Source organism: Corvus kubaryi, unplaced genomic scaffold (assembly GCF_017639235.1).
Source record: "Corvus kubaryi isolate FWS band 111438036 unplaced genomic scaffold, C.kubaryi_AGA036_p1.0 137, whole genome shotgun sequence".
Classification (NCBI taxonomy): Eukaryota; Metazoa; Chordata; class Aves; order Passeriformes; family Corvidae; genus Corvus; species Corvus kubaryi.
Window position 1 is genome coordinate 7,985,078 of NW_024580671.1, and position 25,766 is coordinate 8,010,843.

General features: G+C 40.2%; 1 protein-coding gene across 1 annotated transcript in view; it reads right to left on the reverse strand.

Moving 5' to 3' along the window:
• Window positions 1-13,348, reverse strand: part of TBC1D15 (TBC1 domain family member 15) — a 35,761-nt gene extending 22,413 nt beyond the window's left edge. The window contains exons 1-4 of the mRNA XM_042017751.1: window positions 13,244-13,348; window positions 2,214-2,312; window positions 1,895-1,969; window positions 1,021-1,159 (exon numbers count right to left, since the gene is read on the reverse strand). Of these exons, the coding sequence (XP_041873685.1) occupies window positions 1,021-1,159; window positions 1,895-1,969; window positions 2,214-2,312; window positions 13,244-13,267 (337 nt within the window). The 5' untranslated portion in view covers window positions 13,268-13,348. The remainder of the gene's footprint in view (window positions 1-1,020; window positions 1,160-1,894; window positions 1,970-2,213; window positions 2,313-13,243) is intronic.
• Window positions 13,349-25,766: the final 12,418 nt, after the last annotated feature.

Here is a 25,766-nt window from a genome sequence, read left to right on the forward strand (position 1 = left end):
CCTGGCCTGCTCCCATCAAATTACAGCAATTGCAAATAAGCAAGAAGTGGCAGAGAGCATAATCCCAGTCAGTAGTGCTCAGTGACACTCACTATGGATGAAGACACACTCTGATGACTGGAGATGAAAAAACAATACAAATTAGTGATGTGATAAACCATCTTTACCCAACAGAAATGCTCGAGAGTGTGCGCGTGTGTGTGTGTGTGTATAAAAGCCAAGGACTGCGCTTTACCCAAAAACATTCATAATCTGACATCCAAACCCTGCACTCATACATGACAGAGATGGCATTTAAAACCATTATAAAGATGGTAAAACAAGCACAATAGTCCCCAGTTATAGGTTGTATACATGGATACATGAATACATTTTCCATGTATAATACATGGAAAACAAGTATTATTACAGAAAAAACACCATGGGAGAATCAGAGAGAAAAAGATTACTTGAGAATCACTGTTCTTTCATCACAAGTCGTTTTTCAACATCTCTACTGAGACATTATAACAAAAATGGTGTAGCTATAGAATTACTTTGCCCAAGTAAAGAAAGACCATATAAAAGATCCATGTACATCATAACTGTACATTCCATCTCCCCCTGCTGCTGAAGTATGGAAAGGCATTTGAGTAGTAAACCACTTATTTTTCCATTTTCATCTCTAACATGACACCTAGTTCAAATTCCATTTGTTTCAAAGAATGCAAGCCCAATGCAGATAAAACTGCTACTACACCTAATTATGAAGCACGCAATTAGATTTAATGGTCATTTTCAATACAATTCTCTAGCAATTCAAAGAAAAAAATAGAGGCAGATGACAGCTATTCCATTTGTGCATTTTTTTCCACACCCAGAGATTCACTTCTTACCACAAATGAATCCCAGCCTTTCAAGTCCTAATAAATTCCATTTTACTATATCTAAAAGGCAATTCCTCAGTTACAAGTTACCATCATGGAAAAAAACCAAAACACCCTACAAACAAAAAAGCCCTCCACAATTTTTTTTAAGTACCTCCATTTGAATGAGGTTTCTTCTTAAAAGAGACTGTGGTGACCATGTCCCATTCTGCTTCATAACTACTTGGACGGTCTGCTCCTCGGGAACATTTTTCTTTAGGAGTTTGAGTCCACTCCACAACAGAACTGGAATCCTGAGAAAAACAACAAAAGCAACTATCAAAAAACACAAGGCATGAAAATTGACCTAGTTTCTCAAACTCAACATGAAGAATCAGCATCTTTATTTCGTAGATTAAAAGAAAATGTATTGAAATCCTCAGAAACATGATACAGTTCAACACAGGAAATTTGGACTTATGACTAACACTATGTGGATTTAGTCAATAAATTCCAACATCATAGAATATCCTTGCCTCTCCTGCAGACCCTATGAACATAACAAACTTTTCATTTAAGTGTAAAACTTGAATCTTTTTTATTTAGTCACATCCTCTTAATATTGCTCAAATACCACATATCACTGCATCTTGGAACCCCCACAGACTTCTATTTTTATTTTGCATTAGAACAGCACCTCTCACTTTTGTATCTAACTATGAAGAGTGAATCACCAAACTACAACACAGTAGATGCAGAAGGACTGGTGACTGTGATATACTTACACTCCATTTGGTCTTTACTATTCATAGTTAGACCCCTACTATTTTATTTGTGAAACAAGTAAAAACTAAATACAGTCAACCTACGCATGTATCCTAATAACCTGAACTGGGCTGCAGTCTGCAAATAAGATTCCTACATATAGCTATTAATACCAATGACAAATAAGTTTTGCTTCCAGTTATGAGATCACCTACACATTAGTTAACACAAAATAAAATCTCTGGGGAAATATAATGAAGAACACCGATAACTAACAAACAAACCTTTCCAGCACAGAGGATATTGGAAGTGTCCAAAGTCTCATCCAGTGGTCTCCAGTCTACTACTACTTCATTTTCCTATAATACAAATCACAAAAAATTCAACACTACACAGCAAAGTACCTATTGCCATATATAGCCATGGTGTGATTATGGTACAACTTACAGATACATGTAGATGATGAGGACAATGTCAAACACAATGTGATGCTTGTTCATTTACAAAATCCTGCACTTAAAAAAGGCATTTAAGATTTGCCAAACTTGTTATGTGCTTTGCCAACAAATATACAAAGTTTCTGTAACTGCATTATGCAAGTACCTTTTCTATGACACGCAGTATTCCTGCTATTAAGCTGTCCTGGTCATCATTTTTTCCGCAGGAGGAGTGAATGAAAACTCCTTCTTGCTCATATACAACCTATAACAAAATGAGTAATGAAATTAAAAAAACCCAAGGTTTTAAAATCATTAGAGTTGTTTATCTCCCTATGGTACTCACTATCATTTTGACTCGCCTACAGAAGTTGAAATAAACACCTCTATCTTGTTAGGCGTTTTGTTATGAAGAGTCCAAGATCTGAATCTTCCACTTACTTAAATCAAGAAACAATAGAAAATGGAACTTGTCAAACTTACCCTCTAAGTAACATACTGACTAATACTACTTTGTCAGAACACCACAACAAAATGCATTCAATACCCAGTGTCTTTTAAATCAACAGGAACAGGCTCAATGGAAGTCCTACACAGCTTTTAAAACATTAAAAGGCTTTTTTACATAGTCTGCCTTTCTGCCACTTGCCATTAGGCATGTTGAAATTATACTAATTTAAATTAAAAATGGACCAAATAGTGTAAAAAGATGAACTCCAGAGAAATAAAAAACTGCACCCTGAAATTATATGCCTAATTCTACGTTCAGGGTCAGTGGCAAAGATTCAATCTGAAAGGTAGAATATGTAACAGTTGGATAAGAAAGGCTTGTAGGAGTGCACACGGCCCACATAACTTTTGCATTTAAGCATTTGCAAAACTCTTCACAGTATTCTGATCATGCTCTTATAAAAAAATAAAATAAAATCAGAGAACCCTTGGCTGTCAAAATTCAGCAGGCTTTTCAAAGTTACATACACATACTCTTAAAAGCTCTATAAATAATGTAAATGGGTTCTATTTTACACAGCTCTAAGAGTGAAAAGTCCCTTAGATTTTGTGGAAGTGAAATAAATCAAATAGTAACAGTAATTGTTTCAGAACTATTTTCATTTTCACACCAAGCTGTGAACACTGCCTTAAGAAACATATTTTTAAAGGCAAAGCCTGGCAATTTTTAACTAATCAGAGACAGATATTGTATTATCTTTAGTTCTAAAATATCAGTATCTATTTTTCTCATTTGTCAGCTTTTTACAATCATTACATTTGCAGTCAGGCCAGTAAACCAAAAGGTTAGGTGTGTAAGCTTAACTAGCCAGATGAGAAAACGTGGCAAAGAAAAAAAAAAAGAGCAATAAAATTCACTTAACTCATCCTTTCTGCTTCAGTTTTACTTCAATTTCTCTATCTTTTACACAAGCAAGAAATTTCAGGAGTGTCCTGTTTAAACACAGAAATATCACTTGGAAGAAATCTTTAAAGGTCACCTAGTACATCTCCCTCTTGAAGGACTATTAACATCATTACCTTTCAAATATTGGAAGTCTTTTTTCCTGTTCTCTACTACAGTTTATTTCTCTTTTCTATCCAAAAGATCCTCCCTCTATTTCTACCAACTATCTGTTTTCAAATTTAGTCTCTGTTCAAATATGGCAACCTTGAAATTAATTTAAAATTTACCTTCTAGCTATTTGGACCTGATCTATCACAAAAACTATTCAGAAATATAAACCAGTTATCAACTACTGGGACAACTGCTCTAGAAAAAAAAAATCTATTTGTATCAGAGTTATACTGGTAGAAGCGCACTTCTGCCAAAAATGTTAGTATCATAAAGTATACCTTCTCAGTCTAGAAAGTAAGCCGTCTAATAACTGTTCTTATTATTTTCTGTCCATTAATCTCTCAGAAGGACAAATGTTTCCTTTCATGGGAAAAGAAAATGTGTTCCCAATGCCACAGTTATCATGCAACTGAAAAATACTGCACTGCTCCTTGTAACAGCTTCAGCTCCCTGTACCATGCTCCAATAAAACGGATGATAAAACCAAAGAACATGCTCAGAAGTTCAGAAGGCGTTTGTAAAGCAGAGGACTTGTCACAAAGCACCTTATTCCCATTATACTGTTACTCAAGAGAAAATCTTCTCCAAGTTTGAAAGGCCGGAAGGCCAAGCTGCTGGGATTTTTCTTTTCCAATAAAAAGCATGATCTATTTATTTTTTCCAACTGTTAACTAGGGTCTAGAAGACACAATAATGCAACTAATTTGAAAAAAGAGATAACACTGATCATACAAAAGAATATCTAGATGTTTTTCCACAGTTAATCCCTCTGCAAAACAATCTGGAAGTTGCCATCTTGAATTCTTCAAAATACTGAGCTGCTCTATTCAGCAGTACTTTGTAAGGTAACTCCATAACTGCATTTGAACAAACTGAGTTTTGAAATGTAATTCTATAGTGGCAGCACCTAGAAATTAGCTACGCTGGGTGGCTATACTTCACACAGTGGTCTTAGCAAGCCGAAAATTCAAAAATGCTATTAAGTATTCTTATAGCACCTTACAGTAAAATGCAGCTTGTTACAGATTTTTGTTTTCTGGTACTGCAACACTGGCAAGCTATTCAAAGTCAATTCAAAGACAAAAAGTAATCCCAAATTACATGTACAAGTAATTAGTACTAAGGAAAGTATCAAATTGAAAGACAGTATACCAATAGTGAGATTTGAAGAAAAGCCCACCCATCAGTAGATGACTGCTACTACACTGTGTAGCTCAATCTCACACACCACGTGGCTGGCCTGCAAAGCTTTTTGCTCAGTGCCTCTGCAGCCCAACACTCAGGGAAATGCCTGGTCAGCCAGCACATTTGGACCTCTTAAGCATTCAAGAAAACAGATTTCAAAACTAAGCAATGGCATCATACACTGCCTCTTGCCTAAGCAGGAGGTTACAGCAGAACATGCAAAAAGGCAGCAAATGTTGGAGGATGACCAGAAGCATCAGTAAAATACCAAGGACTTGTGTAAGGTCTGCAAGCAAAATCTATGTAGTGAGATCCTGGTACATACCTTTCTTAGTAGCAGTTGAAGTAACTATAATCCCTCCAAACCCAACCCAAGTCTGCCTCTGTATTACCTGTCAATACCCTCAGCATAGGAAAGCAACCCAATCTCCTCTAAATCTTGATAACCTTTTGCCTTTAGTGAACTAGGAAGGCCTCCTTACCCACTGTGTGAAAGAATTCCAAGAGTTTTAAAGAATATCATCTGTTCAGTTAGTCCATTACGCTTTTTGTATTACAAGACAGGAAAACACACTACTGGCTCACCGTGGTTTTATACTATTCACTATTTTACATATTCATCATGGGCTCCTTTACAAAGGCGAGAAGTAGGTAGAGTCAAGCTCAATCTTTCGTTTTCTTCTCATACGGTAAGAGCCATCACTCCTCCCCTAAGTCTACAAAAAATCAGTAAGCCCATCATGAAAAATGACAAGTTAATGTTAATAAGTGCACACCACAGGTCACTAGATAAGTTGACACGTCCCTAGGATTTTAATACAATCCCAAAAGTATCCCTCACCCCAGTACTACAGCCCTTCCACCCATCCAGCTAATAAGAATTCTGTGCCCTGCACAGTCTATCCAGTGGTCCCTGAAACAGAGCCTCAGGGAAAAAAAGCCATGTATGTTGCTCAGACGCTCGAGGCCAAAACAGCTCTCCAGCAATGACAGGCCTCACTACTGATTTAAACAGTGATTGTTCTGCTTTCTTCTGTACCCCTTTGCAAACACCTACTGAACTGTCCACAGACATGTGTATTTCGCAGGTTTAGATGTTATTACCTACATGAAAGCCAGACTCTGCTGGTTCCACAACAAAAACACAAATGAAAAAAGAAGTGTTTATCGAAAGCGCACACCAATGCAACCAAAGCAAATGAAGATGTAATGTGACAGGAGATGAAAAACTTTGAAAATTACTTGATTTCAAATAAATTTTAATTATATCTTGTGGCTGTACATTGGAATTACTGAAAGATTTTCAGACATTTTACTAGCTTAAAGCTAGTTCTGTGCAGAACAGATTTATCCATCCGTGGTATCCTTAAGTTCCTAGAATACTTCAAATCGTAAGCATTACTTAAGGCAACTTAAGACTGTAAAAGCATTCAGTTGGCAACTTTTTTCCCTAAGAAAATGATGGAGACAGTAGGAAAAAAGTTTGTACGATTTAAATATTACTTTTTAATAATCCTAAAGTTTCAAGTTTGAAGTAAGATGTACCCAAGAAGCTTATGCTCATAAGTCTTTTCTGCTTGTCAAGAAATCCATGCTGGCAGCCTGCAAGCCCAATTCACAGCACATTTATTTGTCCAGTTCAATTGAATGAAAACTAGACCCATTGCCTGTCTCAGAATCCCACCAAAAGCTGAAAATTGACTCAAGTTTCCAAATGCTACTGAGTCACCTTGACCTGTTTCTTTTTTTCCATGGGTGCTACAGAGGTCAAAGGCAAATTCACAATTCATTCTGATCAGTCATTGAAAGCACTGCACCACACAGAGACAACAGCTATTCCAACTCCTATGCTGACTGAGGGTCTGTAAAAACAGAGAACCACAGCAGAAAATTCAGGAAAGCTGCACAAAGCAATAGCTGTCTACCCACCTACTATAAAAAACAGACAGAAGCAGCAGGATATAGGCTCAGTTTACATGTCATGGCATATGCTAGTTAAGGTTCTGGAAAACTCTTTAAGTATTTATAGTCCGCGTACAGCAAAAAAAAAATAGGTTTCTGAAGTCCCACCATTGCCCCAGTAACATCTTGTGAGAAATAAATTGTATCATTCTTAATACCACAAGGACACAGCATGGACAACACATATCTCCGTACTTCTATTGCAGTGCTTACAGTGAGCAGTCAACAGGCAATGTTTGTAGCTTTTTATTGTCAAAGACATGTATGAGCAGAAGGCCTTTAGCATGCCACACCAACAACTACAATATATGCCAGAATACAAGCAAACCCTTTTGATTTAATGCTTGCCATCTGATAGCAATTTACAGCCCTGTGCTACCAGCTAGTGAAAGATGATAACATTGCACCCTAAGACAATGAAGTATAGACAAGAAATAAAAGGAGAGCTAAGATCTGGGGCTACCACAGAACAGGATGGTCCTGCCATCCTCACCCGTGTATTTTCCACCCTGCCTGTGCTGAGCACCTAAGTATTAGCTGTCACCATGTGCGCTGATTGTTCGTATCTTCTAACTCCTATTCCTAGGTCTGTCACATACCAACAACCTGCCAAACACAGAACACTTGAGAGAAAGGAGAAGCACAGCAACTCTCCCAGCTAGTTTGTTCCATGTTTCAGACACTTCATACTCTCACCCTGTGTTCTTGGAGAGTGTGTTCCACTCACTCCCCTGTTCTGCCAGAGAGTACAGCTTGAGGCCAGCACTGCTCTGCCAAGATGCCATCCAGCATCTCATAACAGACACAGCTTGAAGCACTTACATAGTGAATTGGCCACTGCTCTGGAGTCAGTAAGTAACTATGGCACTGTGTAAATACTGATATTAACAGCTTTTCAGTAGCAGTTACTTCATTTTTTGCCTCATGTTAGAGAATCAGGTAAAGGACCTCACCAAGAATTCAACAGCTGAAGCAGCAAGCAGGCATGTTCATAAGAAAGGGACTGAGTAAAAAAGTCTGCTCTGCAGACTTCTAATTAAGGAAAAATGGCTCTGTCCACAAACATTAGCAACAGATATAGCAGCTGTGCAGCACCTTATTTCAGATTCTGATGGAAAGGAAACAGAACAAAGGATGCAATACTGTAAGGAAACAGTTATAGACCAATAAAATTAATTCAATTTAGATAACGGTTGGCCTAAGTGACCTTACACCCACAAAAGAAAGCATCTTAGTTTAGAACTACACATTCAGTAAAAAGAAATATAATTCAATATAAAAGTCTACATTATACTGCTTGAATTTCCATCTTCCTCTTTGGAACAGCTGATGTTTGCCCAAAGCTTATTCACATATCCACTGCTAAAGTGTCACTGGGCATGTGGAAGTACCTACTGCATCAAGAGTCTGTTTCCAACAACCAGGTGCCAGTACATTTGAGTGCTCCACAAAGCATCAAGCTAACATCACTTGACCAGCATGATGTTCTGCGGAGCAGAAGATATGCTACAATTTCTGGCATTCGAATTTTAATAAAATACGAATCATAGAACGGTTTGGGTTGGAAAGGACCTTAGAGATCATCTAGCTGCAAGTCCCCTGCCATAGGCAGGGAACATTCCACTATACCAGGTTACTCACAGCCCTATCCAGCCTGGTCTTGAACACCTCCAGGGACAGGGAGTAGACAACCCCTCTGGGCAATCTGCTTTGGTGTCTCACCACACTCAGAGCAAAGAACTTCTTCCTGATATCCAATCTAAACCTACACTTCTGCTTCAGCTGAAGGCCATTCCCCCTTATCCTATCACTACATACCTCTGGGAAAAATCCCTCTCCAGCTCTCTCATAAGCCCTCTTTCGGTACTGAAAGGTGCTCTAAGGTGTCCCTGGAGCCTTCTGTTCTCCAGACTGAAACACCCCAACTCTCTCAGCCTTCCTTCACAGAAGAGGTGCTCCAGCTCTCTGACCATCTTCATAGCCCTCTTTGCTCCATTACGTCTATGTCCTGCTTATGGTGGGCACTTCAGAGATGGACACAGTACTCCATGTGGTGTCTTATGAGGGCACAGTAGAGGGGCAAAATCATCTCCCTTGAGCTGCTGACCATGCTGCTTTTGATGTGGCCCAAGACACAGCTGGATTTCTGGGCTGCAGGTGAACATTTGAGTCATACTGAGCTTTTCACCCACAAACACCCTCAAGTTTTTCTCCCCTGAGCTCATCTCAATCCATTCTCCACCCAGCCTGTATTTGAGCTTGGGCTTGCCCCAGGGACTTTGCACTTGGCCTTGTTGAACCCTGTATGCCTTTGTTTGCTGAGACTATGGCTCAACTTTTTCCCCAATAAAGTAAAATTTCACAGTCTGCTAGTCTTAAAGTCTTAAAAACACCAAATTTCTAAGCAGGGGTTGGGTAGAGAGGGGCAGAATCCCACAAATACTGTTCATGTTGTGACAAATACGAGAAAGCTCTCAAACCTGGGAAGTATGTATCATAAGAAAATTTTCCTACTTGACAACAGTACATTTGTCATGCTCTGCCTTGTGCTCTGCAGATTTCTTGAACCACAAGGTATTTCTGCTACTTATGCAACAATAGTGGGATATCAGAGAAGATACAAGTCTATTCAGGGAACTGAAAGCAAGAGCTTGAGGTAGTAGCTGGTCCTATTGTGACCACTTCTGCAAAGAGAAATCCTTAACAAATAGAAAATAGAAAGAAAATACAGAAATTTCAGAATTATCACTGAACTGCTTTACATTCAGGCATAATGAAACCTTAAGCAAATTCAAGAGAGATCATCTTCTGCTCACAAAGAAAATCCATTAAGTGCAATATAATAAAAAAGAATTCTGATTGTGTTCACAGTAAATTATAAAGCCTGAAAAAGTTATAACAGATATTTTAAATCAAATGCTTAATAAAATGGCACAACAATGCCCAGTACAGGAGCCTCTGTGCACTCAAGTTTAACTAGTAGAAGGTGGAGCAAGACATTGCCTATCCCACAGAATAGATATACACCTAAAATAATTCACTGTATCAGTGCCAACAAACTACCTGAAGGATGCAAAGCTAATCTTAACACACCGTATTTAAAATCCCTTGGCTAGTTCCTAGCTACAAGAAAAAAAGAAAAAAAAACCAAACCAAAAATTCCACTGCAAACACAAATTCCCTCCCCAAACAATACAGCACTAACACCACTACTGTTTCTAATAGCTACAGTGCTCCTTGAACACTTCTAGTTACTGAACTGGCCAGACATCTGAGCTTAGAGGTAAAGCTCAGATGTTTGGCCAGTTAACACCCTGAAACTTTAACTCCAAGAGCAAGAGCACAGGCAAGTGAAAAATAACTTATCTGACAGCCCATGTGTCAATTGGTAACTTGAGAAAGATGTAACAACCCAAGTGCTGAAGATACTCTGAACTCCAAGAACATTAAAAAAATATTGTTACTGTCTTCAGATCTGCTGCAATAATCACCTATATACTGACAGACTGAAATTGAAGTTTGTACTTCTCCCCATACACAACTTTTTAGCTCATTTTCTAACATGGTTTTCTGGTATAAGGGTGAATCCAGAGTTGGTTCTCCGAAATACAGTAAACAAATTGCCATTTGCTAAGAAACAAAAAGAGAGAAAATATACCTGTTTTCATAAAGTATAATATATGTATAATATATAAATATACCTGTTTGCATCAAGTAAAAAGCTCTGAAAACAAGAGACCTTATTACCAAGTTACTTCCAGAAAAAACTGGCAACTCTAAGAAAGGGCAAAAAACTGAAGCTCACTCTGTTCTAGGGCAGATGGTCATTAATAAAGAATGAGTCACGACTCCAGAATTCAACTGCATTAACTTTTCCTGAACCAAGTTAACCATCCATATAGAGAAAAACACTGATAAGAACCTCCTGAGAGGTTCAAGCAAGAAAAAAATAACAGGACAAAAGTCCAAGTAAAGTAGTATGTGAGGTAACCAAATTTATAACTCATATTCCATTAATGTATGGAGCAGAAACCAGAGACTACATGAAATAGCTGAATTCTGAATCCACTGATATTAAAAATGTCTGAGAAATAAAATTAAAAAGAAAAAACAAACCAAAAAAATCCACACCAAAAAAACCCCAAAAACAAAACAAAGAAAAAAAAACCTGCAATAGAGAAGAGAAAGGCAAACAGGGTAAAAATGTAATAGAAACCACAACCTTATATGGTTTGCTAAAACAAGATTTTGTGAAAGCTGAAACAATGCAGGTTATCCCAGCTGCTTAACATACTACCACGTGCATTCCATGGGAAACACTCTGTGTAGTATTTTGCAGAAAAGAGCACATACATTAAAATACATCACTTTCATGTGATAAGATCTGCCATGCGAGACTAAAGCACCCCACAAACCAATGCCTACTACTCTTTCAGAAAGCTACCACCTGAAACACCTCATTACAACACTGCAGTTAACTTAGGACACCCACAGCTTGTAAAGACACTGAACTGCAAAAGGCCTGAAGTGAGACTGCTGGGTCTGTACCAACCTACACTGCATTTATTCCACCTGGAGTGAAATTTCATTAGTTTGTGAGCCCTTCCAAAATCCTGCTGCCACTCAAAGGAACAATTTGTGGTCCAATGTGCCCACAACAGAAAACGAACCCAGACAAAAGTAAGCACAGCTGTACGTATTATTTAAGCTTGCCAGATCTACTCACTGACAGATCAGATGAGTACAGTATCCAAGAAAGCAATAGTTCAATGCACAGGTGGGGAAATACAGAGAAGGATGGAACTGCTCCTGAGAACAGTGAAGTGTTAAACCAGCCCAGCCACTTCATGAAGTTTGAGAAAACACAGCTTTTTTCTCTGTATTAAAAAAGACATGGCAAAGAATGTGACTGAATTAGAAGTTGCATTAAGATGTTGCATTAGTATTGTGGACGTGCATAATCGAAACGGTTTTGCAACATCTTAGAGATTTAATCTCAGGCAAACAGGCATCTTTGAAAGGAACAATGAATACATAGCAAATTTACAAACAACTAATCTACAATCGTTTTAGCATCTCATATAAACCATCATAATACAGCTGCTTTCACGAGAAACATCCTGAAGAAGATCCTGATAAAAACTGAAGTGGAAAACAAAAAATAACCTGAAAAATTAAAATATTAAATATTTATCTAAAAATTAAAATATTTCCCTTCATCCAATAAACTTCTGAATTGATATTAAAATGGATAAAACCAGAAGAGAAACTTCTCTGTGTACATAAAAACTGGATGTGCATAGATAGAAACAGCTGAGAGGACAGTATGGCAATCTTTATATTTACACACCTAACAGCAGCAAAGAACATAAAACTGAAACTGCAAAAACTCGAGCTGTACAAATTGCCTGCTCCAACAATTCTGGTTGAAGTGGGTATGGTAAGGTGGCACAAAGCAAGATCTTTACGGAATTTTCATGCTATAGCTAAGTGCACTCCTCAGCACCCTCGGAGGAGCGCAGACGTAGCTAATCACGTGTGTTCTCTTATGCCGAGATCAGCATGAGCTGAAACAATTATCTTCTGCCCTAGGCTGGAAAAGTGAAACTGCAGACTATCACACACTCACCGTGGCTACTACATACAATCGGACACTGAGATTTTAAATCCTAAATAAAGCATCCAGGTGCTCGACAACACCACACTGCAAAGCAACTCTTTCAGAAGACAGAGTCCTGAAATAAAAATATTTCTACAATAAAACAATAAAGGCACAACTCGTAACTGTTGGCGGGGGCGGAGGGAAGCAGTGGGTGTTGCCTGTCCCTCCCCCTCCTGCGAGTTCAGTCCCTGTCAAGCAACACTGTTTCGTTCCGGAACACTCGGCAAGGATCCGCAGCGTACAAAAATTTTTATATTACCAAATTATCGGACTGACAAGGCTTTGTACCCACGCCTGGGGCAGGTTCCCGCACACTGCCAGCGCACAGGCCGGGGGAAAGACCACTACGGCCCATGAGCACTTCTGGACACGCGGCCACGTAGACGGGACAAGCGTCGTTCCTCTACCTCAGGCTGAGAGCCAGCGCGGCCACGGGGCTGCCCGCCCCCGGCGGAGAGCGGCCTCCTGCTAGCCCGGGGCCGGAGCCGAGCTGCCGCGGCGGCGCGGGGCGCTGCCCGGGCGGCAGGTGCGGGAAGGGCCCGAGTCCCACCCGCCGGCCGAGGCCCCCTCCGGCGCAGAAGGCCCGCGGCCGCTGCCAGCGCCCGGCCCGCCCGAGGCCGGGACGGCCCATGCCCGGAGGGGCGGCCCGTGAGGCGACCCCCGCACGGCGGGGGGAAAAGGCACCCGCCCGGCAATAGAGCGGCCCGACCCCCCCTTCCGCAACCCCCGCCAGCCGGGGCGGCCCAGCGCCGGACACGGCGCGTCCCGCGGGGGGGAGAAGGCGGGAGAAGGCGGCCCCGCCGTCGCCCGCCCCCGTTACCTTGCCGCTCGGCGGCGCCGCCATGTTGCCCACGAGTGTTTATGGTGACGTCGCACTCCTCACGTGCTTCCCCGCCGCGGCACAACAACGGCGTCACAGCCGCGGGCCGCGCACGCGCACTGCGCGGGGCGGGGCGCGGAGGGGCCGCGCCCGCGCAGGGGCCAGGAGCGGAGAGGAGGCGTGGGGGCGGCGGGGCCGAGGCCGGAGGGCGGCGCCCCGGGACGGGCAGCAAAGGCTGGGACGCAGTGTTCTCTTCCAAAGGCTGCGCGCGATCCCCGTGGTCCCGTCGCTCATTTTGAATCCCTGGCACGCATGCAGCCCTCCAGGAGGATGGCGGGTGTCCAGCCGCGGGCCCCGCAGCGGCCAGAGCAGCGGTGACCGCTCCACGACAGCGTGCGCTTACGGCGACGAGGAGGAAAGGGGATTGTTGTTCTTTTGGGGTTTTTTTGTTTTTTTTTTTCCCATTCACCCTTAAAGCTTTTTCTGAGCTCCTTGAAGTTGCAGTTATAGTTCGAGCAATGTTATATAGTTGATATATAACACACATCATACTCTCTCGAGTTATTTTCTTTCTCTTTCCACTGTTATCCAGTCATAGAAACACAGAATAGTTTGGGCTGGAAGGGGCCTTAAAGATCATCTAGTTCCAATCCCTCTGCCATGGGCAGGGACACCTTCCACTGGACCAGGTTGTTCAAAGCCCCACCCATCCTTGGACACTGCCAAGGATGGACACCCAGGACTTGTCTTTGCAACCGGTTCCAGTGCCTCACCACCCACACAGGAAAAAATTTCTCTCTAACATCTGTTCTAAACCTACCCTCTGCCTGTTTGAAGCCATTCCCCCTTGTCTTATCATTCGATGCCCCTCTAAAAAGTCCCTCTCCAGCTCTCTTGCAGGCCCCCTGTAGGTACTGGCAGGTGCTGTAAGATCTCAGTATCACGGTACCCACAGGCACTACTAAGCTGCCCCACTACTCATATACCGGATCTTTAATGTTAGTGAAAAATACACCACTTTCAAGATGATGGTTTTCAACACATAATGCATTCAACACATCATGGGACGAAGGTAAATCTTAATTACAATCTCATCCATATTAGCAAATATTCGGCTTTCATATGTGTACAGATTTATAAAGTCTGAAGGAATTCTGCAGACATCAACGGATTTTGATTGGACTTCTTTATCTGGAAAAGTATATAATGTGGGGTATTACTTTAAAAAAAATTGGCTTTCACTTAATGTCTGCAACATTTGATGCTGCTGAGAGCCATAAATAAAGATGGTTTTTAAGACATTGGTTATATTCCAACAATCACACAAAATATTTTGAGCAAGTAGTACATCCCTAAATACCATTTATTTGAAATAGACAAATGAGATAGTTGCAGGGAAGTGATTTGCTACTCTGAAAGAGCAAAGGTAATTTGTTGGGGTTTGCGATAGGTTTTGGTTGGCTGGGGGCTTTAATTTCTGTCATAAAGTGGCATTATAATTCCCTTCTGACCTCTCGAATTAAGAACGCATTTGGTTAGATTAATATCCATATGGTACTTGCCATGGAAAACCAGATTTGCAATTTTCAAGACAAATACTAATCTGCTTCAAAGTTGGGAAAGCCTGTTGTGTGACTCTCTGTATGTAAACATGCATAAAGATGAGAAAATGAAATAAAAACACAGACCACAAGTTCTTGTAGTAATATCTAGGTCTGGAAAGCTGCATCAGTGTAGCAAAAATGGACACCTCAGCTTTGGTGGTCCTTTTCTTTAAATTTAATAAGAGCACAACTTAGTGTTATGGTGAATACAAGGGAGAAGGCCACATATTAAAAATGCATCACCATAAATTAATTGCTTTGAGGCATGCAATTGTTTTAGCCATCTTCCACATCCACATAGGTTTCATCTCATTTTGTCTCCCATGTGTTCATTTTCATCTTTTCCTTTTGCTACCCTTTTCCTTTATTTCTTTCTCTTTGCAATATAATCATACATTAGTTACACACCCATCTGTTATCTTATTCCCCTCTGCACTTTTCATCTCTAACCTCCCTGAAATTTGCAGTGAACACTGGAGACTTCTTCTGATTAGTTCCATGGCATCCCCTCATTCTGGCCCTTCAATGAAACTGCTGTGTCAAGGTTTCTTCCCTAGGAGAAGCTCAAATTTGAGATTCACATCTCAGCTTTGTTAGCCAAGCCACAATCTACAATGCACTCCTTGAAGTCTGCTCTCTTTATTAGTATGATTGCCATCTTCTAGTTCCCCTGTCTCTTGGACTTGATCATTAGCATATTGAATCAAAGCCTCTGTTTCGTTGTAGGAAATTGTGTCCACAAATACATATTTATCTCATGACTCACTGCCATATTTCTACTACAGCCATTAATTCTGATCCAAATTAAAATCTCTTTTTATCATCTGCAGACAGCTAACAGACAAGATGGTTTTACTTTCCTCCAGATTCTCTTGGCACTCATCTTTCTCTCTTCAATATCAATACCCATCTGTCTCCAAGGCCCACAGCTTGCTTGATGCCTTAGTCTTAGAGAACTCTCTGGACTCTGTCTTTCATGTTTTACCTAGCTCCCTTGCTGACATTTTCTAATACAACAGCACCAAATCATAGCTTTCCCCATCTATCCATACAGCTAAATATCTTTTCTTGTAACATTCTGTTTGCTGACAGTAACTGATACCATTTTGATATGTCCAGACTTCTGCAGAATGTTTTTGTCATTTATCCAGCCTATATAATTTTAACCCTCTCATCTAACTCCTCCTGTTCATCTACCCACTCCCACCCTTCTACAGGGCCCAAGATAAAATGCCATTACTCATTTTGAGGACAATTATTGCCCACTCTCACTCACTGCCATAGGTCCTGCTTCTATCAAGTCAGCTCAGTGCTAGACTTTGCCTATTACTTGTAAAATTTTCACACAAGTGGTGTGGAAGGCTTTTTCCTCAAGCTGACCTTCATGGAGCTGTCAAGTAAATAAAGAATTAAAAGATAAATCCCATTTGTATTACTGTTGGACATCAGTTAACTCTTAATTTTCCAAACTTAATAAATTTTGCTGGAACACATCACTGGAATACGCAGTCCCAGAATATGTGTGGCAAGTCTTCAACTTGTCATCTATTTGAAGCATTAAAACTGAGTACATTTGTTTATCTGACCTTAGGAGCACCCCAGTCCTTGGGAACCACTCATTACTCCCAAACGCAGGTATCAGTCCCGTGAATTGCATCCCTGAGTTTCAAATTAATCTCATTAAATGACAATTCTCACACAACAACCAGGCTTGTTCTTTTTGTTTCCCAGGTATGTCTTTCATAGTTCCTTGAAGTCAAGCTTGAAACTTCTCAGGCTTAACATTGATACTTTTCTTTGAGAGACATGTGCTCAGTGCAGCTCCCTTCCTCTTCCAGCAAGCATAGGAAAGGAGCCTCTGCTCTAAGTTACTTTGATGCATGATTAGCTGGTCCCACAGAACTCATCTTGGGGCTCTTGTCCTACTGTGCTGCTCTCAGCATGCCAGTTGCCACTTACCTTGGTGTTAAGAAGGCCAGTATGTTTCAGAGAACTCTCAGTCCCACAGACCAATTTACTCCATGAGATATATATGACTGTCTTCTAGCTACTTATCCAATCTTTTAGACATCTGTCTTGGGCCTTCTCCCTTGTTCTCTAGCAAATTATGTGTATATTGTTACTCAAGATAAGGAGCAAAATTACTCTTTGTTATCAGGTTGCACTATCAAAGATTGAAGTTGGCAGGAAACTTTAGAGATCATCTAGCCCAACCCTCCTGCCAGGAGCAGATCACAAATGATTGCTCAGGGCTTTGTAAAGTTTGAGGTTTGAGAATCTTCAAGAATATATACACCACAACCTCCTCAGTCAAGCTGTTTCATCAGTGTTTGGTTACTTTTGGAACGCCAAAGGTTTTTCTTATGCCTAAATGGAATTTATTGTATTTCAGTTTGGATCCATTTTGTCATGTTCTTTCATTGAATATCACTAAAGAGACCAGGTATGCCTCCTTTACTCCCTCTCATAATCTACTTTTAGACATTGAAAAGATCCTCTGAGCCTTCTAGAGACAGAACAATCTCACATCTGTCAGTGTATCTTTGTATGACAGATGGTCCAGTCTCCTAATTGCCTTTGATAGCCCTTCACAGGTCTCACTCCAAGATGTCAGTGTCTCCATTTTACCAGCGAATCCAGCACTAGACCCAGCATTCCAGGAGTCTCTCACCAGGGCTGAGAAGTATCATCACCCCTCAGCCTGCTGGCAGTGCTCTTCCTCACGCAGCCCAGGATGGCTTTCTTTTCTGGCTCATCACTGACTTGTGCACTGTTGTTGACACTCAGATACCTTTGTGCAAAGCTGCTTCCCAGCCTATATTATTGGTGCATTACATTATTGCACTTTACAAACCTGAATGATAGCCTCTGGAACTTGATGTTGTGTGACATAGTGCTAGCAGGTTCCTCTCCCTTCTCCATAAGCCCGTTAAGAAAACAATGGGACAGTCTGTAGCTCTATGCTAAAGTCCAACCTTTCACACACTACACAGATGGGAATCCAAGGAGGAGGGTATCTTTAGCCTGGGGGCTCACTCTTCATTGGATTTTAATTAACCATCTGCTCTAGTAAGGAATAAAAGGTAGTCACAGCACACCAGCCAGCACTGAGCATGCAGCTAGAGTGTTCCTGGCTTTCCTGTGGCTTCTGGTGCTGTCACAGCTGCAAGCATAGCTATTACTGCTGTGCCAAAAGCTGCAGCAGCTGCTATTGTTGTTGTTCACACAGCTATTTCAGCAGAGTTCCAAGATACTTTCCTGTATTCAGAAGTGTTAGCTGGCCACATGTTCAACCACACGAAAACCTGGCCCACACAAGACAAGCGCAGATTCAGTCAAGTCCTTCCATCACAGGCTTAATTTGTACAAACAACCCCACAGCAGAGGAACAAAGAAAAACAGTGCCAAAAATATCTTTCCCTTTGATCTTTACTTCTCCTCACAGGAAATGGATATATTCCAAGCCTTGCTTTGACAGATGCAACCCACAATTTTTCTAGGCTACTCCAGTTTGTCACAGACCACAGGCAGATAGTAAATGGGGTGCTCTCCTAGACTCTGGGTGCACAAGACACCCAGGAGATAACTGCAGACTAGGCTTTTCAAGTTCCTCATATTTCAAGAGGTACCAGTCCCCAGCATGAACTGTATTGTAGACAATAAAGGAAATAGATGAGGATTTAGCTGTGAAATGCTCTTATTTTCCCCATGCAAGAGGAAAAGATTTAAAAAAAAATCCTCCCATCCTACTCCACAATTAGGAGAGCAGGAAAGAGATCAGGCCCTGGCCTGACAAGTCAACCAAGAAAGCGCCTGGGGTACTGACCTACAGTCAGCCTTTCCATTTTGTCATTAGTTTGCTCTTTTATATAATTATGGACCATACCATTTAAGGTTTCTCAGACTAATTTCTAGAGACACAGTTGGGAACAGCACAGCCACTCCAAGCAGGCAGCATGTAAATATGATTTAAAGGGCAGAAGAGGACTAAAGCACCTGGATTAAAGCTGCACTGTGCCATCTGCTCTCAAGGCCAGAGCTCCTTATGCACCCTGGCCTAATTTATTTACCAGTAAAAATGTAGCCTCTGGAACTACTTAGGATCTTCTCTACTCACCAATTGTTTCTACCTCAAAGCAGAAATTGGGAGATGAAGATATGACAACCTTTCTAAGCTGTTTTTCAAAGGAAACATTAAAGAACCACTAACATGCACAAGTAGAGCATGCAGATAGAGTACTGTTCCAAGCTTAGCTGCCTTCTGCCACAAGGTTAGACAAGAACGGGGACAAAGTATACATAGACCAAAATTAAAAGGAAGGAAATGCCATCCACCAGCAGCATTTATTTGTATTAAGAGTGTGAGGGCATGGACACGAAGGCAGGATGATGAGATTTCTTGAAGCACTGGCACTGACATATTTTGTATATCCTTAAGCACAGCACTGAGTTAATGTTTGTGAATTTGATTTTTTTTTAATCTGTGTATCAATACAATTCCAGAACATGAATCAACCCAAAACATACAGGAGCTGTCACATAAGAAAACATTATGGTTCATGTAACTGACCATCACTTTACAATAGCTTTTTTCTCTCAGTGGGGCATAAAATTGTGAGGTTTTCAAATATAAGAGAAGCAGAGCAGATACTAACATGAATGCTCCACATTTGTCATGCAAGGATAAATTCATGATTGCATCAGCCTCCACAGAGGGTAGCTGGAAGCTATCCAAGAGTGATGACTAAACAGAAACTGATCTGTTGTTTGCCGATTGGCACAAGAGTATTGCCAGAGCTAGGAATGCAAAGGGAAACACAAATGATTGTGACCCTATGACTTCTACATATATATCATAATAGCAAAAAACAACATTTCCTGGAAAGGGCAGAAAACTAACAGAATAATTGTTTTAGGGTGAGGGCAGTCACTGTTTACTTCCTGATCTTATTTTGCCACCATAACGCACTTCAGAGATCACTGTATTTCCCATACAGGCTGAAATCCCCAAGTCTCTGAAAAAGGTGTACATGGTGCTAAGCACTGCAGTATTAACATACTGAAAGGATTCCTTGGAGGCAACTGATTGGAGTAATTTTAAGCCTCAATCCGACTTCAGGATGGGCACATCTTACAGTTGAGGATTGCTTTGCAATTACTCTATGTCACAAAACAGTGGGAGAGTAGATGGACTTCACAGGTGTATCAGATAGCTCTGCTGCCTCTTGCTATTTGAAATATTCACCACAGAGCTCTGATTGCAGGGTGTTAACTACAAGCAGTACACTTGCTCTTCACCACTTAATATAGCTCCTTTAATGAAATACTGACAGATTTTGGAAAGACAATCTGGGAAGGAACTACATTTACTATAAAAAGCTCTGGATTTTAGTTTCTTGAACAAAAAAAAAAAAAATCTCACTAACTAGAAAATACACATATTTTTTAAGAGAGGTTGTGGAGTGTCCCTTACTGGAGATACTCAAGCACTGCCTGAACAATTCCGTGTAATGTGCTCTAGGATGACCCTGCTTGAGCAGAGAGGCTGGACCAGATAACCCACTGTGGTCCCTGCCAACCTGACCCATTCAGTGATTTCTGTGACAAGAAGATAGTAGGATAGAGTTGCTGACTTTCTAGAACTGCAAGTGAAAGGGCTAAGGAGAGCCAAAGCAGAAATATGCAAATTGCTCTCATCTTGCTGTGCTTTTCCTGTTGCTTGCTGTTTTCATTCACAATGTCCCCCCAGTTCAAACCCACAGCATCATCCAACCAGCAGTTTTCTCTAGGGAAGCATGAACAAGCACTCATGGTGGAGACAGGACAGCAGCAGGTTACAGACACATAGTTGGTGGAAAATTCCCACCTTAGCCCTGGCTCCATGTTTGACTTTGTTTTGCTGCATACAGGCAGCATCCCTGAGGCTGCTGTTAAACACAAATGTGGTTCAACAGCAACTTGCTCTGTTCTGAGATGCCAAAGACCAGTGGTGGGAATCAAAGCTATATTTTACTGGGGATATGATCACACTACAGTCTCTGGGGTATATGCTAGCATAATTTACAGCAACCTCAGTGAGCCTGCTTTGACATCTTAAAGCCATCTTTTGAAACATCATACTCAGGTGGGTTTAGAAATATTGTATGTGTAACATAAAAAAAACCTGTGGTCTCAGTCACTGCTCCCAATTTCCAGTAACTTTCAGGGCCACTTTATTACAGACTGTCATCAAGTTCCAAATTCTGTAACACTCTGTATATTTAAGAAGCGACAATGTTTTCTTTCTGTATTGATTTTCAGTACACCTTTTTCCCCCCCCCATTGATCCATTTCCATGCATTTTCACTTTTAATATTAGGCATTGATAAACCAGCAGTCATGATAAAAAAACCCCTTGTTTTTATAGTGGATTGACCATTTGGCATTAATTTATCACAGTACTATTTTCCTGTAAATGCACTGGTATATAAAATGTATTAAGATGTATTTAAGAACTCCAGCTGCAGAAATGCACTGGGAAAGTTAACATAACAGAGATAAAAATATCTCTACCAGATATTTTTAAATGTTTTTACAAAATTTCTTTTATCCACAAATGCCAAATAGACCTATTCCTACAAGATTTGACAATGTTAAGTTACCTGACATTAAAAATGCTGCATCTTTTTCAGCATTGGATTTTCCCTGCTAATGTTTTCTTTCTATCTGAGTAAGACTGATAAGCTCAATGAGCTTATCTGATGAGAAAAATCCAGTAAGACAATCATTATAATGCCTGTACGATCAAATAGAACTGACAACACTTAAAGATTTAGGTATCACATGCTTTTCTTTGTCTACTAAAACAAGCCTGATTAGGCAATTTTAAGTTTCCTGTTCTGAAAAAGAAACTGCTTGTGCTCTTCCACTGCAAGCCCCAATTTGATGACTTTTCAGAATGGAGCGATGGTTAACTTGAAGAAGGGCCTGAAATTTAAGCTTCAACAGTTCAAAAACACGAGTTTGGATCTGTCACAGAATACCAACTACCTGCAACAGATGAAGTAGTCCTTGCTCTCTCCAATCCTCTCAACTGAGATTTCTTACAAGTCACTTCCAATATCCAAGAATCAGGAGTCAGATACAGAGGTAGCAAGGATTCACCATTAAACTTTCAATATTCTCTCTTCACTGTTTTGGAGATGGGATATGGCTAATTGTTAGGGAAGACTGCTGTAAAACTGCTACTCATCATCCTTCCTTGTCATGCTTTCAAATTGAACATCTTTTGGGCAACCTGCAACAAAAAATCAAAACCCCTTGAAGGGATCAGTGAGACTAGATACACTGAAAAAAAAAATTATTTGTCAAGATGTAAGAAAAGATCCTCTTGAGGAAAAAAACGTTATCAAACTGAGAGGAACTGGGTATTACTGCTGTAGTGCCTACTACAGTCTAGAAGAGCTAGAGAAGCAAGGGGAGAATGTGCACTTCCTTTCTTGCACAGCACCCAAAGCTTCCTGTAGCAGTAATTTAGCAACAAGGATCAATGCAGCCGAGAAGGAAGAGAAAGAGAATCCCTCTTTTCACAGTGACCCCGCAGCTGCATCAGGTCCATCTTACTTGCCTGAGTTCACAAAGCAGTGGAAATAGACTGAAAAAATAGTTGTTTTAATCTATCTTTCAGCATCCTGGTATTGAATAAACACAATCTAAGATCTAAACTGCCCAGTGGAATATGAACAAGTATGTTGTTCCTCCCAACAATCAAACTTTAGTTTACAGCTGTAGAACATGGCAATCAATTTAAGGCTTTAGCCAAGTTAAGCAAACCTAAGTGTTAAAAAAAATTAAGACTAGAGAGATCCTCTTGAAATAAGTTTTCATTTTGGAAGTAGAGCAATTTATCATTTTAACCATATTACAGTAAAAATTTCTCTGAGCCATACTATTTTCTGTTATCTTGGACAGAGTAATACTTTGTCATAATGGTGACATTTTCATAGACTCTCACTTTTCAAGCCATCTCAAGACATGAAACATTCCAGATTCTCCACAACTCTCAAAATCATCTCAATTTCATTCTGCTCAACAGAGGGGCGAATGACAGCTCCAAAAAAAAATGCAGGAGCAAAGAGTATACATTGTTATTTGATAGAAAAAGCCAAAATTTATTAGACAGCTATATCATTGATATGTACAGGCTTGCCTACATGGAAAGAAAATCCTGATGTTGAGCAGAGTCCTCCAAAGAGTAGCAGGAGCAACTGCCCAGCACAATTAAGAGCTAGTTGTGGGACCTTGATGAGTTTGCACAGCAAGGAGTGCCAAGGATCTTGGTCATTGTCTGCAACTCCTTGACACAACTGCAGTAAAAGTTATCCTCGTAGCATGATCTACTCCCTGACTTCTCAAGAAAAAAGATCCTAGGATTTGATGCAGACTAAGATTAACAAAGTCAGTGAAATGTAAATAGTTAATAAATTAGCATATTCTAATAAAAAGTTTTAAGTAGGTTAGTATTGTGCCTGAAAGCCTGCTCAAAGTTAGTTGCATTCTCTTTAATGAAGCAAAAATGGTATTTCACAGAAGAACAACCCAAGAAGTGATCTTAGAAGTCCTGAATAAGGTATTGCTATTGCTGAGATTCACTAACAACTCAAAGGAAAGGTTAACTCAGCACCTCACTCAGCAGCCTAATACCAGCACCCTCAGTTTTTCCAACATTCCTTTTTTTTCCTACTTCTCCTTTTCATTCCACTAAAAGCAGAAAAATGAGACATGGCTGGCTCCAACTCTTATTCTTATGTTCATATCACTTAACTGCTTTTAGCTTATGGAGATTCCTGACCAGCATTTAAACTCTTTTTTTCCTGACAGCATCCAACATTTTTGGATAACTCCATTTGAGATCTAACCACTTTCCATGACTTCATGCCTTTCTGCAAAGCTTTTTTCATCTGGTTTGGAAACTAAAGTAGAAATTTAATTACTAAGTTGTTTAAGAACTATAGGCAATTTTCAACATGGTAGGATACAAAAATAACTGTCCACAATGTGTGAACACTGAAGAAAGCATGTAATATAATCAAGGTAATACACTTGACTGCTTCAAGAGACCATCCCATACAGTTCATCTGGGCACTGGATACCCCCATTTTGGAATCATATGCAAGATCACTGTTAACCAGATGAAGCCATCTCTCCCAATCTTTGCAGGTAGTTAGACTCATCTCCAAGTACTACACATCTGGATTTGCATGTCCTTGTCTGAATCAGTCTATCCCATCTTTTATAGCTTCTGAAGTAAAGTCTAAGTGCAGTATACAGTGTCCATAAATAACTCCTAGCAGAGAGATACACTGTTGCATTAAAACAGTTGGACTTTGGCTTGTTGGATTTTATTTCAGCAAGTGATAAAGTTTCATAGGTAGCTCATGCATTCATAGTAGCAGCATCAAGACTGTGAGCAAACACTTAAAAGTTGTTTTAGAAAGGTATTGTAGCAAGTTAGACCATTTTATTTTACTATGTACGTAAGTAATCTTTGTCAAGACATACCCTGAGGAAGTGTGCTCAATGTTGAGTTACACACGCTGTAGCGGGTGTCTTCCTAATTGTATCTGCCCCACAACAGAGGTACTTTCTAAAGGCAGCCAGCCTTCTTTTTCACTTCTCAGAAGAATGAAAAATAGCTTACTTGTTTACGGCCACAGAAGTCAGCAACAAGAAAATAGTTCTTCAGATGTAGAAACCAGGCAATCGAGACCAAATGCAAGATTCAAGACCCTTGAAAAGCAAGCCACATACTAGTAAAACCAGGTTACTTGAGTAAGATCCTGCTCAAAAATAGAAAACCAAGCTATTTGTACTTTTCTGTGTATCAAGTGTAAAGAACATTCTCAGTATCTTTGACAGAGATGCTTTTTCCTGGAACTGTTGTATTTTGTCTGCTAACAATGAATAGCCAAAGTCTTATGTTAATCAGTCTAAACAATTCATCTTTTCACCTCTGTCTGGTCTTCAACCAGCTTCCCTGACTTCACGAAGCTATACTTTTGTCCAGTTACATAATGATACCCTGCAAACCACAGGTTTTAAGTTTCATAAATAAAGTCCAACCAAACCACAGCTTAGACAGGAAGGTTTCCAGTGAGTATTTTTTATGTTGTAGTTTAAGAAAAGTAACTTGAGAATTTATTTTAAAAAAATATTTTGCTAATAGCAACCAGAACCTTTTTAGTATTACAAAATTGTAGACTTCTTTATCCCCACCTAAGTTTTCAGTAGTAACAGTTTTAATTCTTTAAGAAACTTAAGAGCTAGTATCAACATGCCTTTGTTAGTTTTGTAATTGTCAGAAGTCACATGCAATGCCCCTACCACAGAACACACTAAAAACTCTTTAGCTGCATGCAGAAAGATACATTCTACCCAAGTCTAATTGAAGTTGGGCTGTTTGGGGTTTTATTTGCAGAGATGGAAAAAATTAAATTTGAATCAAAAAACCTGAAACTCCTATTCTGAGGAGATTCCATTCTTGAACATCAAGACTTGCCAATTTCACTTTTCATATCAATATTGTATCACCTATAAGGCTGGTTGTCAGATACCAGTGTTAGATCAAACTGACCTGGTTTTCAACTTTGTGGAGCTCACTGTTGTTAGATATGTGAAAGTTAACAGTGTTGCTACATGTAGACACATAATCACAGATTTTAGATTCACTCCAAAGCTCTGCACAGCCAAGAAACTTTATCTTCACTAGCACGAACAGACCACCTTTCTCCATCATGCATACAAACACGTCAGAAGAGCACAGCAATGGTAGTCTAAGAAAATGTATCTACACCACAGTTAAGGCAAAAAGGGAGAAAATGCACCAGGATCAGTCTGTATCAAAGCCATCTATAAGTTCAGAGAAAATAAAAATCAGATTG